Source organism: Bufo gargarizans, chromosome 4 (genome assembly GCF_014858855.1).
Source record: "Bufo gargarizans isolate SCDJY-AF-19 chromosome 4, ASM1485885v1, whole genome shotgun sequence".
Taxonomy (NCBI): Eukaryota; Metazoa; Chordata; class Amphibia; order Anura; family Bufonidae; genus Bufo; species Bufo gargarizans.
In genome coordinates, this window is record NC_058083.1 from 245369374 (window position 1) to 245388330 (window position 18957).

An 18957-nucleotide genomic window follows, 5' to 3' on the forward strand; every position below is an offset into this window, starting at 1 on the left:
TCTGGTGTAGGGAGCCGGTGGTCGTGTCCCCTCACTATTGTAGGGTGTTCAGGGGTTATATAGTCTAGGTACGTGGATATGCAACCTTCCACCTCTGGGATCTTTGCATAGGCTGAGCAGCCAGGGAAAGTCTCAGGTCTTGTGCAGGGGTCTCCCTTTTGGTTCCTTAGCTTTGGATCCACTCAGTCATATATGCATGTTGCTTTGTCTAGTTTCCTGTACACCGTCCGTGACAGCAGAGGACAGAAAGCAGACGGGTCAAAAAAGAGGTCCACAAAATCCAGAGGGTTCTCATACTCTTACGCCATTTCTTAAAGCGGTAGATTTGGTTGATATCTGGCGAATTGATTATGTGTTGGTATCTCCAGATCTGGTCTCGAGAATCCATAAGGCGGAACTAGAGGACATACTGATCTCAGATCATGCTCCACTCTAGATCAAACTGGAGGAGAATATCCCCAGAAGTACGGACCAGGTTTGGAGAATGCCGGGTCATTTGCTGCTGGATGAAGATTTCAATGATAGACTGAGGGGTTGGTGGTGGGAGTACTCCTAAGATAATGAAGCACACAAACAAAACGCTGAGTTGTTTTGGGAAACCGCAAAGGCGGTATTAAGGGGGAGGATTATATCATACACTATATAGGAAAGAGAAGAAATATACAGAAGAAATATGATCAAGCCATACATAATGTTAGGCTGGAGTACGCAAAATATCTAAATGACCCGTCAGATGAAAATAAGGTGACATGGATCACTGCTAAGCATAGCTATGATTACTATCAAGAAGGGAAGGTCAAGTGGTTTGCTGACTGTAGACAGGCTACCCTCTTTAAATATGGAAACAAGGCGGGAAAGTTGCTTGCAAACCTTACGCGCCCATATGTCAGACGCTCACAATTATACCCCCTCCGGGATGAGCAGGGAGTCTTGCATTCCCACCCTAGAAAGCTGCTGGACATTATGAAAAAATATTTTGTAGCCATGTACTCCCAAGCGCCCTATGACTCACAGAAAGCGAGGGAACTTTTAAACAAAGTTAAACTTCCTACCTTATCGGCAGAAATGTTAGAGAGCCTCAACTCTGACATAACAGAGACTGAGGTACAGCAGACAATCAAGGCCCTGCAAAATGGGAAGTCGCCGGGCCCTGATGGGTTCCCTGCAGAATTCTACAAGGCACTATGACCTGACATAGTTTCGACGTTGACCGCCATGTTTAATACAGTGCTCAGAGGAGGGAGGATTCCCCCATCTGGTAATATGGCTTATATTAAGCTGATCCCAAAGTCAGGAAAGGATCTGTCACAACCGGAATCTTTCAGGCCAATCTCCTTGATTAATCAAGATCTGAAGTTGGCATCGAAGATACTGGCCAATAGATTGGCATTACTTATGCCGGACCTGATTGGGGAACATCAAGTGGGATTTATCAAAGGCCGCTCTGTGGTGACTAATATCAGGAAAGTACTGGCAGTACAAGACAGTTTGCGGCAGAATGGAGCCCATGCGACGCAGGCTCTCCTTGCTTTTGATGCCGAAAAGGCTTTTGACAATGTCGGCTGGCAATGGCTAAATGACATCTTGAACAAAATGGCTATTAAGGGAGCATTTAGGAACTATTTGTCAGCTGTGTATGCAGATCCTCAGGCAAAGATTCATGTTCCAGGTTTTCTGTCAGATACCGTTTTGGCTTCACAGAGGGACACGGCAAGGGTGCCCTTTGTCTCCCTTATTGTTTGACATTGCTCTGGAGCCGTTGGCTTTGTTCCTCTGGAAGTCAGATGTGTATGAAGGGATTAAGGTGGGGAAGGAAGTTCTAAAGCTCGCATGTTTTGCGGAGGATCTGCAGATTTTTATGAATGCACCAAGCTTACACCTGAAGGCGGTACTGGAAATATTCCAGAACTATGGTGGAGTAATGGGCTACAAAATAAATGTGTCTAAGAGTCAGCTGCTTTTTTGGGGGGACATGGATATGAGAACTATCTCCCACACTGGGGTTGAGTTGCTTAATGACTATATCACATATTTGGGGGTTAAAATAGGCAAGACTGCTTCCCCAATTTATTCATTAAATTACCCACCGCTTATCACTAAAATTATCAAAGAGCTTAATAAATGGAAAGGCCTTCCATTGTCACTGATGGGGACAGCATGCTTAATAAAAATGATTAGCTTTCCGAAAATGTTATATCCGTTACGTTACTCCTCAAGCATGCTGATGTGGGAAAATTGCAATCAGCGTTTGTGAAGTTCCTCTGGAATAAAAAGAGGCCATGCATAGCCTACAAGAAACTTTGCTTACTGAAATGGGAGGGGGGGTTAAATATGCCCGATATTAGATTATATAACTTGGCTGCCCTATTTCGTCATGTGAGGGACTGGGTTTGGAAAACTAATTATTTCTCTGCGGGAAAGGTGGAACGGGAACTGGCAAAACCGTGGGAGTTAGCTGCCCTTATCCACACTCGGTTGAAAGATCTTCCGAATAAGGTGAGACAGTCTGTTCTTCTCAGAGACACTATCATGGCATGGAAATCAATTAGGAAAATATACAGGCTTCCGATTTACTGGTCGCCCCAGATGCCCTTGTGGTCTTTACCTGCTTTTCCGCAAGGATGAGAAAACAAGATGTATAAGAAGTGGAGAGAGAAACACATTCACACGCTAAGTGACTTACTAATAGGACCAGATCATAATTTGATGTCATGGGAGCAATTTGCGAGTAGACATCAGATCGAGACTCAGACTTCTCACCCACTAGCATTCTATCAGCTCTTGGCTTATTGCAAAGCCCAATCGGCTTCTTTGGGGGAAGCAGACAGAATGACCTGGTTTGCAGCTCTTCTGGGGAGAGGTGGGGTTATGATCTCACTTGCTGACACGTATAGACGTCTAAGAGATATTTTATAACCTTAGCGAAAACTGTTTTCGCACACTGGGAAAGGGATGTTGAGGTGGAAGATTTGACCCTTAAAATGAGAGAGGGTTTGGAATATATCAGGAAGGCTGTTCACAGTGAGCAATGGAGAGAATCGCAATTGAGGATTCGGCATAAAGCGACATATGCGTTTAATCTTTCATACTCTAATGCCCCAGCGCATTATCTGAGGGAGTGTCCTAAGTGCTCGCAGCCTAAAGCAGACCTTTTACATGGGCTGTGGAGTTGCCAGCACCTTAGGTCACTGTGGGAAGATATAATCTTTCTTATTAAAGAGGTCTGGGATATTGAGGTGAAAACAGATCCGCAGCAATGTACCGTATATTCCAGTGGGCCAAGATGTCTCGCAAGGTAAAGGGGTAGCGGAACCTGGTGTACACATTGCCCTTATGGCAGTTGAAAAATGTCTATTGCGACATTGGTTGGTGCCAACTATTCCTACCAAAGATGAAGTGGTGGGTCTCATAAAAAGAATTTTGTATTTAAAAAGATTAGAAGTGGGTAAGAATAAAGAGAAGGCAGTGGCAGAGTGGCATGAGTAGCAGACGTTGGGATAGGGCAGTGCTTCTCAATTATTTTCTGTCATGACCCCCCCCCCCCCCAGGAAGAAGAAAACATTTTGCGCCCCCCGCGCGACTGTCAATGGTATCATTTGTCTATAAAATTGTTATAATTAATAAGTACACCTCTGCATAACACTGTATCCTTATTAACGTATAAGAGAATAAAAAAATAAAGAAATGTGGATCAATTTACAACAAAAATATTTTTAACCAAAAGGTGTGCTTTTGGTGGGTTTGGAACTAATGGTGGTCTGTGGGTGGCACTATTACTGGGGATCTGTGGATGACGGACACTGTTATGGGGGGGATCTGTGGATGACTGACACTGTTATGGGGGGGATCTGTGGATGACGGACACTGTTATGGGGGGGATCTGTGGATGACGGACACGGGTACGGGGGGGATCTGTGGATGACGGACACTGTTACGGGGGGGATCTGTGGATGACGGACACTGTTACGGGGGGGATCTGTGGATGACGGACACTGTTACGGGGGGATCTGTGGATGACGGACACTGTTACGGGGGGATCTGTGGATGACTAACACTGTTACAGGGGGATCTGTGGATGGCACTGTTACAGGGGGGATCTGTGGGTGGCACTGTTATGGGGTGGGGGATCTGTGGATGGCACTGTTACAGGGGGGATCTGTGGATGGCACTGTTATATATGTGCCATCCACAGACCCCCCACCCCATAACAGTGCCATCCACAGACCCCGCCGCCACCCCCCCAGTATTCAAATATAAAATGTTTTATTCAATTAAAATGTATTAGATATGCCCCCACACTCCTAGATTCCTAATAGTACCTTACATCCTATTCCTAGGTTCTGTACAATTGCGGCAGGCCGGGCGGGCGGGCGGCGCGTCACTCACTGACGTCACTTGCCTGCGCCGCCTGCTTCATTCATAAAGTAGGCGGCGCAGGCACGTGACACCAGGGAGTTACGCTGCCGCCCGCCCGACCTGCCGGCATTACAGAACCTAGGAATAGGATGTAAGGTACTAGGAATTTAGAAGTGAGGGGGCATATCTAATACATTATAATTGAATAAGATATTTTATATTGCTATACCGGAGAGGCGGGGTGGGGCTATAGTACACTGACTGCACCGCCCCGCTGCTATTCCCGGCCCCCAGCTCCTCCTCCCAGTCCCTCAGCGCCTGCGCCGGCCTCTGATCAGAGGAAGGGAGATGAGCGCTTCCACAATGGAAGCGCTCATCTCCCTGCCGCATATTATATTGCGCGCCCCCCTTTATGGAGCCTGGTGCCCTCCCTGGGGGGCGCGCCCCACTATTTGAGAAACACTGGGATAGGGGAAGGGGGGGGTGGGTGGGTAGGGAAGTATAATAAGTGTTTGACTATATGTTTCCTTGTATGATGTAACTAAAGATATAAAAGAATGTATTTGAATGTGGCTAACATGGAATATGGCTGTATATCTCATGCATTATATACTTATTGTAGTATATGTCTGTATGCCTCAAACATCCAAATAAAGAAATGTTTTAAAAAAAAAGGTACTGATTTCAATTATAGTTGTTTATTCCCTGCTGAATAATCTGTGCAATTGCAGAGCTAGCTTGGTAGGTCTTTGATTATGCTCTGTTTCAGACCACTTTTAAGCACAGCAACAATGGGTTTAAAGGGAGCGTGTCATCAGGAAATGCCATCCTGTTTGTTATTAAAACCTTCTCCATTTTTCAAACCAGCACATGGATCTGAATACTTTTGTAATTGCATGTAATTAAAAATATAATATAGCCACTGAGATAAGTCAATAAAATGTATCTGTATAGCGCCACCTGCTATTTGTTCTTTTCCTTATTTAACCGTCGAGCTCAATTTAAATCTTCAACTGTCACCTGCCATATCTTGTGTTAGAAGCTGCGACCATTACATGGAAACAGCAGCAGAAAGGACACACCCCTGAGCTGCCAGCCTTAAAGGATAACTGTCACACTTAGACCCTAATTTCAATTTTCATATATGTAGTTACTAATAACATGATATTCCAGAATCCGTACTATTAGGGTCCATTCACACGTCCTGTTTTTTTTCATCCTGAAAAACGGTCCGTTTTTTGCGGATCCGTTGTTCCTGAAAATGTTTCCGTATGTCATCCGTTTTTTGCGGATCCGCAAAAAACGGGAACATGTATACATTTCAATAATCAAATAAAGTTGTTTGGATTTCTTTGAAAAAAAAATTGGAAAAAAAAAAAAAAATTGGTTATGTGTTTCCAGGAACGGAATCCGCAAAAAACGGATGACATACGGAATGACATCCGAATGTCATCCGTTTTTTGCGGATCCATTGACTTTGTATTGTACCAGGATCCGATTTTTCAGGACAAGAATAGGACATGTTTTTATATTTAAACAGACATGCGGAACGGAACAACGGAAACAGACAGCACACATTGTGCTGTCCGATTTTTTCCAGGACCCATTGAAAATGAATGGGTCCAGATCTGGTCCTGATCTGTTCCTGAAAAAACGGAACAGATCAGGAAAGAAAAAACGGACGTGTGAATGGACTGACTTACCCCATATTTAATAAGATTCAGCCCTTAGCAACCAGTCTGCATAAAACTGCAATTTCACTATTCAGTTAAGATGGCCGCCACTGCCCTCACCCTGAGGCTAATCCCGCCTGCCCTCACTAGCCAGTAACAATAGCCCTCCAAAAGTGTCAGTAACCAGAGCCCTCCCCCCTAAAGGGTTAATCTCCTGCAGAACAAAGGGGTCCTCTTACCACATGTTGCTTTCATTTATACACTGAGCAGATGGCAGATCTCCCTTCCCTGGTCTGCACTGCTCCAACTCTGCATTCTCCAGTCTGCTGAGTGAGGGAGCGTCTGCCAAGCGCAGGGACAGGGAGAAGTGCACACAGCCCAGGCACTGTTATCTGCTGCTGGGGAGGACCTGGCTTTAATCATTTACTTACAGTCCCTGGCTGTCAGTAATGTGACCCTGCACGCTGCGTGCTCAGTCCTTCAACACATAGACGGACCATGTCTAGCAACCCTATTTTAAGCACAGGTAGAAGTAGGCAGTACAGGGAACAAAACTGTGGAATTAAGGGGTCATTGAATACACAGTGAAAAGTTGAAATAGGGCCACCAAGGTGATATTAATCACCACAATCCAATACTAAAAAAAAAAAATATGACAGTTATACTTTAAATCTAGAAGAACAATTGCAGCAATGAATGGGGAGATCTCTGGATCCATGTGGGGTACAGGGGCTGGTCCTAGATTTCTTAGGAAGAGATTATCATGTACTATATGATGTCTGATATAATTTTTTTTAATCCATCATGGCATAACCCTTTTAAAGCAACTTTCTATGTTAAACTTTTTTGTTGTTGTTATTTTTTATTAATTATATTTCCATATCAACCTCTCACCTATATTGAACCCCTTCCCGATTGCCTACTGGATAGATTTGTCCCATCTGCACATCATACCCTGTGCAGATAGCACGTATATAACGGTCAGGCAGTGCTTTAATCCCAGCACTGGGATTAAAGCTCCTGCAATCTAGCAGAATATGGTCAGGTTCCGTCTGAAAGACACAGCAGGGACCCTGAGAAGACAGGAGTGGTTTATTACCGCTCTTGCCTTCTGCTGTGCTGATAGGAGCGTGGCCAGGAGCGGACCGTATTGACAGCTATGGGAGGGTTTTCTAGGCATGCTCTGTGACCTGTGCAGAGGTCAGGAAGGATTAGATGAGCTGTGATATCACCTATTGTGAATTTTGGATAGTGCATTATCTATGCAAAGGTATTACTTGCCATTGTAATTCTGCCTGTGGTGATAATGATAACAGCTAGTGAAAAGTTACAAAACAGATAATCGTGACCTATTATGAGGCCTAGTGGCCAGGGCAAAAATTGCATGATTTATATACTTTTTTTTAATATAGAGATATGGAAAATTAGAAGAAAAAAAAACAATAAAACATGATTTATACAATGGGTAATATTCTAATGACATTCCCTTTGAGAGAGGAACTGCTAGGAAAGACTAGTGAAAATCTATCATAATTGTGAGAAGGAAGGTTGGAGTGTTTGCTTACAGAGACCAGTTTGCTGTTGCTTTTTACCAAAAGCTTTACAAAGTTGCCATCGGATTTGGTAACCATTGGAAATTCCAGTTTTCCCAGAGCCTGAGGAGTGCTATGTATGCAAGGTCAACGTATATGCTGTTTAAAGGCCCCTTTCCACGTGAGTTTACAGCACTGACCCATTAAATTGAATGGTTTTACATGGCCAATTTTCCACACAGACCATTTGACCATCAAGAGAAAGTCGCAACATATTCTTAGCTTGTCCATTTTACCCCACAAGACTCATTCATTGAGTTTTGTTGAGAAGACCACACAGGGATGACACGGACACGGACGGAGGTTGTCACCAGGATGTTCATTGTTAAACCAGGTACAAGCCTTGTAGGGCTAGCTCAGCTGCTTGTTAATAATGTTTTTCTTTTTACAATCTCTTTCTTTATTCTGGAGAAAACTATTTTTAATTCATTTGGAAATAAGCAGATAAAGGTCACTGTACTTTTACACAACTTTGCATAAATCAATAGTAGAGGCAAAATAAACTTTGTAATATATCCTTTCAGAGAAAAATGCCTTGTTCCCTTCTCAACTTCCCCCCACCCCCACCATACTTAAACTAACTTTCTGTTTTGTAAGACCAAGAAGGGCTGCCTGCTCACTAAAGCATCAGAATACATAATCCCTTAGTGGTCTATGGGGGGGGGGGGGGGGGCAGTGAGCAGCAGAGTCAGAGAGACCAGCACAGCCATGACAACAGCCAATAGTAAATGTTATATCTTGTATCTATACTGCTCTGTACTTCTCTATAATGTCCTACATGATGCTTTTGAGTAAGTGAGTTAGGTAGCAGTGTCTCCTGTCTTTATGTGTAGTCTATGGGAAGACATGATGCAAGCTATTCTCCATCTACCAGTTCAGGAAGAACTGATACTTAAAGATAAAGCATACAGAGGGAGAAAACTGATAAAATGCTAACACAAATCATATAATAGCTATATATAGTAATATCCCTCATGTACACACACATATTCTTTAAAATTATCTGAAAGTGTAGGCATGCTTTACGTGCACCAAGGGTCGTCCGAAGTCTATACACCCTTGCTTCATCCGCCAACCCCTCACTCTCATTGTGATTGACAGGGCTGGGTAAGAACTATGCAGAAACATCTGTCAATCAAGGAAAGGGAGGGACTAGCAGAGGAAGCAGGGGCAGCAACGATGTATAGAGGGGCATGGGCGCACCCACAGTGCACGTACTGTAAGTACTTTTTCTCCAGAATTACACAACGAATCACTAAGTGAAAGGTATTATTACATTTACCTGAGCTAGTCCTACAAGGTATTGGGCCTGTTTTAACAGTTACATTTCCTGGTGAGAGACTCCCTTTAAAATTCATGCACGTTTCCAGCTGAAACACAGGTGAGTTTCCTATCAGCCATCTGAAAGGAGCTTAAGGGGAATTCCCATGTCAGAAATTGATGGCATATCAGATAGGTGCAGGTCCCACCTCTGGGAGCCATTCCTATCTCCAGAACAGAGCCCCTGAAATGAAGGAGAGTGCACAGCACTTAGACAGCATGCTCGCCATTTATATCTATGGGAGCTCTGAAAATAGCATAGCGAAATAGCTCCCGAAGTGAAGGACAGTGCACCTCTCCATTCATCGCTATGAGACTGTCGGAAATAGCCAAGCCAGTGCTCAGCTATTTTCAGAACTCCCATAGTGAAGAATGGCCACGCAAGTGCAGTGAACTGACCTTCACTTGAAGGGGCCCAGTGTGGAGACTGGGGCAGGACCCACACCTATTGATGGCATACCCATTTAAGGTATTATGACATCTATGAATAAGGACTAAAAATAGTCCAACATATCATTTTTATGATTCATATTAATAAAAGGAACATAACAGTAAATGTAGGATTTGCCTATGTCACGTATGCCTGCACTGACCTGAATACAACAATAAGGTATAATTGTCACACTGTAACCATTGTGGCTAGTTTGTCATCTAAAATGATGACCAGAGTTGGATGAAAATGATTAGGATTCTTCCATGACGTAAATCACAGATACGGTAATTTATAGTATATTGACATAAATGTATAGTACGTTTCCTGTGATCAGTGAATACAAGCATCATGCTTACCTGATTTCCCAATGATTTGCTTAATAAGAGCTCTGAATTCACCCACGATTTTCCTGGCAGAAATGTTCCCTTCCGAATCTAGATATTCAGTCATGGCTTGTGGCTTTCGTTCTTTGTACGCCAATGTGTAGAAAGGACCTTCATTGTCCAGGTTTGTAATTTTGATTGTGTTGTATGGTTGTTGAGAGATCATTAACATGATGTCAAATTCATTTGGCTTTGATATCTGTGAATGTGAAGATTCTTATTTCAACATATTGTGGGGTAATATCCCTTTTGCTTCCAGTCAAGAATTTACGTTTGAATGCAATAAAAATGTACTGAAACATGTCACTTGAGGTAACCATAGACTATAATTGGGCAAAAATACTGTATTACATATCTGCATCATTTGACTACATTTGTCTGTTTACATTTAAAAAAAAAAAATTATGTGCTTGACATATACATTTTAACACAGTAGTCTATGAGAGACGGATGGAAACATCAAGCATTACATTTTCATCCGTTAAACATCATTTTCTTACATTTAATCTCTGGGGAAGTTTAAAAAAGAAAAGTTTTCTGTACAACCAATATGTTTTTTCATTTAAAAAAATCACAAATGTATCAATCTGTTCGCCCACCCATACATGTTAGAAAGCATATCCCAGAAATTGCATGTTTTTCTATAAATTTTGTTTCTACATTTAACATATATACGGCAAACGTGTATTAAAAATGTAATGTGAACAGCCCCTAAGAGTGGTCATAGGAAAAAGGCGAAATCTGAATAAGGCAAATACATTCATTAAAACTGTAAGGTAAAGTACTGTCTTGTATGTGGTGTTTATTTTTTGTGTAAAAGTTATTACAATGAAATCATGCTTTTGCAGAAGTATTTAATGTCCCCTGATTCCATCATTTAACAAATAGCAGTCATCACAAACTGCAGTGCAATCTGGAGCCAGCATGTCAGAGCAGGAGGAGGTGAGCAGAATGATATATGGTTTTGGGGGAAAAGATTCAGTAAAACTTGCAAGTTATACATAAACAAAAAATAACCATGTAAACTGACATATTGCAAGCACTACAAAAACATTTATTAAATAAATATGGTTAGAAAGATGTTCAATTAAAAAGTTGCACACAAAAAAACAGAAACTTGGAACAACAGAGACACCTGGTGGACTAAACGTGTAACAACTCCCACCTCCAAATAATATGCATCTCATATCATACAAAATAAGTAGTCTATTCCTTCTAAAGTTGTATGTCCCATATCCATAGCGGAAAACCCACTACTTAACATTACATAAGGAGGGAAATAAATACATCACAATATAATCAATGATGAGGCATAATACTAGAAGAGCAGACATCAGACAGTTTCCCACACCCTACACGTGTCGCGGTCACTTTGGGATGGTGCACTACTGGAAGTTCCTCTCCTTATATACACATCTCACTTAGTAATACCCAGGTGTTTCCGGTACAAAATGCGCACACCCTTTTACAAATACAGGTATCTCGTTGGGCAGAGGATTGACATCTATCCTAATGCACACCTGAGTCACATGACAGACCTGGGTCATGTGACCCGTGTCGCTAGGGAAAACTACCAAGGGAAGAAAACTTCTAAAACTAATAGTTTAGACAGGTATTCCAAAAATATACATAGGGCTTTAAGTACATTAATTGAGCAAAGTGTTGGTCTCATGACCAGAATCACAGCACATCACTGTAGAAGCACCAGCTGAATGGAAGAGATGCCGGTCACAGAACTAATGGAAAGTTCAACCTACTTATTAACCCCAAAATACCCTTGGAAAAATGCATAGTGCCAAAATTCAATGTAAAATAGCAATTAAAGGGGTTGTCTTACTTCAGCAAATAGCATTTATCATGACTACTAAGTTAATACAAGCCACTTACTAATGTATTGTGATTGTCCATATTGCCTCCTTTACTGGCTGGATTCATTTTTCCAAAGCATTATGCACCGCTCTTTTCCAGAGGTTATGACCACCCTGCAGTCCAGCAGCGGTGTCCATGCCTGCACACTATAGGAAAAAGCTCTGGTCGGGACCGCATGCACAGCAGAACCCATCCTATGGCAGTGGCGTGCCTAAGGTGTTTTGTTACCCAGGAGAGGTCCTTTCTCTAGCACCCCCATCCCCCAATACTTAATAATTGTACCCCTCACAGTATTTATGCCCTCATTGTACAACTTTCACAGTAGTTATACCCACATTGTGCCCCCTTAAAGTACTTATCCCTTCATTGTGCCCCCTGCACAGTAGTTATGCCCTCATTGTGTCCCCTCACAGTAGTTATGCCCTCTCTGTGCCCCTTTCACAGTAGTAATGCCCTATTGGTACTCCCTTCACAGTTAAATTGCCCTATTTGTGCCCCCTTCACAGTAATGTCCTCTCTGCGCCTCTTCAGAGTAGTTATGCCCCCACTGTGCCCCCATAACAGTTATGCCCCTTCACAGTAGTAATGCTCTGTTTCCCTTTTCACAGTATTAATGCCCATTGTGCTCCCTTCACAGCAGTAATGCTATTGTGCCCCCTTCATAGTAGTAATGCCCACTCTGTGCCCCCTTCACAGTAGTGAAGCCCTCTGTGTTAAAAAAAAAATAGTAACTATTCACCTTGTCCCGTTCCTGAAGCTCAGATCCAGCTCTCCCCTGCAGACACAGATCTCTCTGCAGCACTGTGTGGGAGGAGCACAGGCAGATTTCTGAGCTGGAGGCTCCTCCCACAAAGGCAGACAGCACGATCTGTGCCTGTAGGCTGAATATTGAAGCAGGGAGCAGGAGCTTTTCTGCTTCCCCATTCAGTGCACGAGAGAAGGAGCACGGGGAGCTGAGTGGTAGGTGAGTGACAGGACTGCAGATCCCCGGTGCTCCAGCAAAGAGCGCTTCCATCTCTATTGATGAAAGCTCTCATTGCTTCTGGGCTCTGGCACCCCCTGAGAGTCGCACCCGGGGCGGTAAGCCTCCCACCCTTGGCACGCCACTTCATCCTGGTCATCTCCTATGTGTGTGACCGCACAGGCGCTAGATGGTCCTCTTTTCCAAGCACCCGATCACTGGAACAATTCATCCTTATTCGGGGGGCCCCTGCACTTAATTGTATCTGCGTCCACGGCACGCAAATACAGTTGAATGCCATGATGAAGCAGGGCGTTGTCAGCTCCCTGCTTTACCATAAGCTGGCCTGCGCTCTCCAGGTATTTAGTAAATATAGTGACATGGAAAACTAAAACAAAAATTCTGACACATTCCCTTTAATGTGTCATCTGAACACATTAGCTAGCTCAGTACCACTGCTTAGATCCTTTTGTACGTGGATGGTGGAGTGATTGTTTCACTATCAGACCGGCTATAAGAATCGGGGCACTAGTAGTGGCTTCTCTCCAACTCTGAACACATTAGGTGGATGCTACGAGTGAAAAAATTAAACTACAAAGCACTAAAACAAGTATGTAACAGTAATGTCCAGGCAGGGGAGGATTTTCTGTTAAATGATTTCAAAAGAAAAATTAGTACATGTTGCGTTATCTAACAGAAATGTAATATTTAATCAAGAGATAGAATCTATGAAGGGTAAGTGTTTATTCATTGCCACTGAGCACTATGCCCTTTCAGCTGGTATTGCTTGGCTCTACTCAGAGATGCAAGAAAACCAGTGTATAGACTCATAGAAAGTATACGAAGAATCGATACATGATTATGTACTTGCCTCCAAGGAAAGCTAGTTGATCACAGTCAGAGGAACACGTTGCTCACCTTTCATTTCAACAAGCATTGGAGGCCTCAAGATCTGAACCTTCACTTATCAAAACTGTTGGAACATCACTAAGATGCCTCAGAATTGTTTTCAAATGACAGTTAAAGGTCGTCACAGACCAACTGAGAAAGCTCGACACATTGAAGGGGACTGAGTCCAATCTCCGGAAAAGGGAGATTGAGGCCCTTATCTCACTGGAACGCGACAACTCCCTTGTCATTAAACCATCGGACAAGGGAGGGAATATTGTCGTAATGAACTGTGACCAATATAAGACCATGTGTCTGAACATTCTCAGTGATAAATCATGTTATCGTGTGCTGGAATCAAATCCAACTGAGACGTTCAGGAGGCAATTGAAGGACCTCTTGGACACAGCACACGATCATGCCCTTATCAGTAGGTCTGAGTTTGAGTTTTTGTTTCCCAAACATCCCCAGACCCCTTGTTTCTATGGGTTACCCAAGGTGCACAAGGGACTTACCCCTCTTAAGGGACGTCCCATTGTGTCAGGGACTGGGAGTTTGACACATCCAATCAGTACATACGTGGATAGGATTTTACGACCATTTGCGGTGTCCCTATACTCGTATGTACGTGATTCTATGCATGTGATAAAAAAATTGGAAGGAATACATCTTGGTGAGAACGTTATGCTGGCCAGCCTGGATGTTGAGGCCTTGTACAGCTCCATACCCCACGATAGGGGGTGTGGAGTTGTGGCCTCATTCCTTAGTCAACGTGGCACCCATTGCTGGCAGCATAACGAGTTTATCCTTGAACTAATGAAATTTATCCTTGAGCACAACATTGGCACACGACTGTTCCGCAAGGAGACTGCGACAAACAGCCTCCTTAGTTGGGACAGCTGCCACCCTCTGCCCCTGAAGAGGGGAATTCCAAAAGGGCAATACCTTCGGGTAAGGCGTAACTGCTCCAGTATGTCGGATTTCAGAACGGCATCCAGTGATCTACGAACCAGATTTAGGAGTAGGGGGTACCCACAACATGTACTAACTAAGGCGTACCAGCATTCGCTGGCACAAAACCGGGATGCCCTTCTTACCCCTAGGTCAGGATCGGTTGGAATGGACCAGTTGCGCATCATAGCCACATATAATGAAGCACACAACACAGTGCGTGAGCTGCTGGCGACCTACTGGGGTATTCTTAAATCAGACCCGGATATTGGGGATATGATAGGCGATGTACCTCTAATTACGTACAGACGTGGACGTAGTTTGAGAGATCGCCTGGTCCACAGCTTCTTTCAGGGCCCGACTACATCCACATGGCTGAGTACCAGCCTCAAAGGGACCTTCCGCTGTGGCAGCTGCGTGGCTTGCCCTGCAATCCAGACTGGCGCCACATTTATTTGTAGTGTCACTGAACAGAGGTTTACTATCAGATCATTTGTTAATTGCAAAACAAGAGGCCTGGTATATTTGGCCACTTGTGTTTGCGGAAAGCAATATGTGGGTAAAACCACAAGAGAATTCCGTAGAAGAGTAGCAGAACATCTAAATGACATCCGCAAAGGGGCGGATACCCCGATTGCTAGACACATATCGACCATGCACAATGGTGATGTGGATGTCATCAAATTTCAGGCTGTGGAGGTGGTCAGAAGATCGCCAAGAGGAGGCGACTTTGATAGGCGTTTATTACAAAAAGAGACACAGTGGATTTACCGCCTGTGTGCGCTCCAGCCCCAGGGACTGAATGAGTATAATTCCTTTGTGTGTTTTCTCTAGATCCCTGGAGCTGAGGTGCAACGGGGGAACATTAGGGGTGATGATATACTGCCCACGATCCATGTGTCCCAGTGGGATTGACCACTAATGATCTCATGTTATTAGATCACCTAGGCCATTGATGGGGCCAGGAGATATTAGGGGTATGATAGTGTAATTATTGGTTGTGGATTATTTATACCACATCATACCACACACAGCCCCTTTAATCTATGAAGGGATCGCCATATACATCAGCCTGATCACAGCATCACCATCTAGAATAAATGCTGCTGGGTCTTCCTTGATCCCTCTGTGTTGTCTCTACCACTACCGATTGATGTCCTCAATCAATCAAATAAAACAAAACAAATAAAATAAAACAAAATACAATGTAGTTTATACCACTTTATGATCCCCGTCCCGATCGGTGCTATACAAACGTCGCCAGGTTAGTAAGTCGCCGTATATATCTACTCTAACTCTAATGTAGAATGTTATTACATTCATCTGGGCCGGTCTCATCGAGGGGGCGGCACAATGGGGGCGGGATGGATGATGCGGCGATGCCACGCCTCCTGCATCCTCATTGGCCGTTCTGTAGGCGTGGCTCAGTAGAGGGGAGGAGGACTCTCCTCATATTCTGTGCACCTGAGCGGCCGCGTTCGGCCACCTCGTACTTACAGCTGCAGTCTCTGTAACGGAGGCTCAGCAGCTTTGAATATTTATCCTGTTAACCACAGATACACGCTCCTGACGAGCCTTATGGCGAAACGCGTCGAGTGTGGTGTGGGGATGAATTAATGTTCATATGTATCTGCATTGCGCTCACACTGCAGTTGAGGTCTGCGGCTCTCAGCCCTCTGCAGGTAGATGAGCACTGGCAATCCAGTTTTGTCTGTTTCACCCAGCTTAGCTTAGATCCAGTGATTCGTGTTTGCAGGGCCGATTCTCAGACATCCGTTTCACACTGAACGGATGGATTTAATTGAGATCGGCTTCTGCAGGCAGATGTTTATCACTGGATTAGTCTATCCATAACTCTAGTCGAGGGATCCATCAGCTGGTAGTGATTCAGAGCACTCTGACCGCGCCATAGTGCTTACTTCTGTGGATCTAATTAGCATGGCCCCATGGCCCTCTGCTTTAACCTGCAGTACAGCACTAGCCTGCGGCATTTCTAGTGACCCCATCCACAGTTGTATCTACCGCATATGCGGTTTATAGGTCCCAAATATCGACCCTATACTGAGTGGATGGCGTCCTAGAATTTTAATATAGGTTAGTCCCCCTTCCCCTTTGTTTTTCTGATTAATAAAGTAACAGTTTTAACAGAAATATAGCGTTCCAAACGACAGTGATTTAATTTTGATAGGTGGAACGTATACCATATATCAGTTATACCAGTGAAATTTTCAAATGACAGTTACCCTATAAGTGTGGAATCTAGAGAACAGCCAGTTAGCCTAATATCAAGGTGCACTGGTAGATCTCTGTACTATTTGACCTTCATTGAATTAGAATGACTATCCTTTTGTTCTCGGGGAGATAAGCTGCTGGTTTCTCCCATCTCACTGTTCAGAACACATGCATATATGGGCTGTTTGGGCATGTATGTGAATGAAGGGGATGAGAGAGAGAACAGTCGGCCATCACCTATCTAATGTGTGCGGGCAGCTTAATGTCTCTGAATAATTGGTATTTGAGGTCCTCTCTGTTAGGACCCTTTTTACACAGCCTGAGTAATGGGCCAGTTATTAGGAACAAGCATTAAAATACTTGTTCCTGATAATTGGCTCATGTAAAAGTGCTGCCGACCACCGGACAAATGAGTGAGAAAAAAATGCTGTGTAAATGCGATGTGCTGCTGACAATATGGTGGATGGTAGACACCCAGTTGTAATAATGACCGCTTGTTCCTCATTCACTTTGTACTGGACCTTGTGCAAGTCATCAAATTACATTATTTCTATTACAGTATAAGTATTAGGTGTCATGCACACAACTGTATTCTTCTTCTTGTGTGTCCGATCCTTTTTTTTTTTTTTGTGGATTGCATGCAGACCAATTTATTTCTATAGGACCGCTATAAATGTGGACAGCACATGGATGTTATTCGTGTGCTGACCGCATCCGCAAATGATAGAACATGTCCTATTCTTATCTGTTTTGTGGACGAGAATATGCATTTCTACTACTGGGCCTGCTAAAAATGCAGCATACATCCTAGCCATATTGCCTTATTGTGTCATTCCCTAGTTAGTGGATATTCAGATTCTGACTGCAGTGTTCTGCTATGAGATTAAAGCCAGAAAACCCAGTAAGTTATGAAAACTACTTTGATTTGTCTAAAAGTTATATTTATAAATGAAAATAATTTTCCTATGCCTTTTAAGAATAGGCGTTAACATCGTTATCTTACCTTAACATGCTCATAGTAGCTGCCAGTGCTCATTTTTTTTATGTCCTTAAAAAGAGAATCTTTTCGGAATTGTTCAGATTTCAGTATTACATCTACAATCTTATTAACGCTCTGTGCTGCGTTTGAAATATGATCCATCTTCAGTCTTAATTTCTCATCAACCACATCCTTCAATCTCCTAGTTCTGGAATTAACAGTTTTCACATTCACATCTCTTTCTTTGGGCTCAGCGACATGTTCATTCTTTAAGTTTGAAATTTTCAGTTTTTCTGCTTTATCTGTTTTACCACAAACTTTCTTCTCTGAAGCAACTTCTACTTGGCGTTCAATTTCACATATCTCATCACTGGATTTATATTTAGAATTTAATTTTTGTGGTTTGTCTATCATTTTGAAGGCAGGAGATTTATCCTCTGCTCTGTTAGTCTCTTGGTCCAATGATTTTGATGTATTCAGTTTTCTGGAGGGTTTCTTCTCAGTTGCACAGTGTAATCCATCGGGTAAATACCTTACATTGCTTGTAAGTTGTGCTATCTTGTCATTACTTCCTGATGATGTTCCTTTGTCTTTCTCTTTGTTTGCTGACGTATCCTTTAAACTTTGTTTTCTGGATGTTTTCATGTCATTATTCTCATCTGCAGGATTACTGTTGCTTTTTTGTACTCCTGGGGACTTCTTCTGTGAGATTTTCCTACAACTTGAAAGTCCATCACATCTGTCATCCCCTTGAGATGATGTATGTTTTCCAGGCTTCTCTGATCTCTTCTTCACTGTTGAGGCTAAAGTATTTTCTGATTGAACTGGATTAGGAGCAGAACGTCCCCTACCTCTCGGTTCTTTTGGCCGTGTGGACATTTCCTTCCGTTGAGCTGGCTGTCCTCTGCCTTCCATTTCAAAGGTGTGTACACCATATGAGTGAGCTGCAAAATGTATTCCTTCTTACTTTTATAATTAGTGCCCCTCCCTCCTCAGAGTGTTCTCAAAGAAATGAAACTAAAAGTCTATGTGGCTTTCAGGAACAGGACAAGGAATTGCTGATGAACTGTCTACACCAAATTCTTTACAGAGAAATGATTTTTATTTATTATTTAACCAATGTCAAATAAAAGTATAGCTGAAAGGTAAATAGTTGTAAAATCTGTCAGGTAACCTGAGAAGAGGACATTAAGGGCTCATGCACACGACCGTATGTATTTTGCTGTCCGCAAAAACTGGATCCGCCAAAAATTTGGATCACATTCGTGTGCATTTTGTATTTTACAGAAAAGAACAGAACAGCTGGCCCCTAATAGAACA

General features: G+C 43.1%; 1 protein-coding gene across 1 annotated transcript in view; it reads right to left on the minus strand.

Moving 5' to 3' along the window:
• The window catches only part of CGAS (cyclic GMP-AMP synthase), a 38322-nt gene extending 19720 nt beyond the window's left edge, over positions 1-18602 (minus strand). The window contains exons 1-2 of the mRNA XM_044289688.1: positions 17662-18602; positions 9731-9956 (exon numbers count right to left, since the gene is read on the minus strand). Of these exons, the coding sequence (XP_044145623.1) occupies positions 9731-9956; positions 17662-18552 (1117 nt within the window). The 5' untranslated portion in view covers positions 18553-18602. The remainder of the gene's footprint in view (positions 1-9730; positions 9957-17661) is intronic.
• Between the last annotated feature and the right edge of the window lie 355 nt (positions 18603-18957).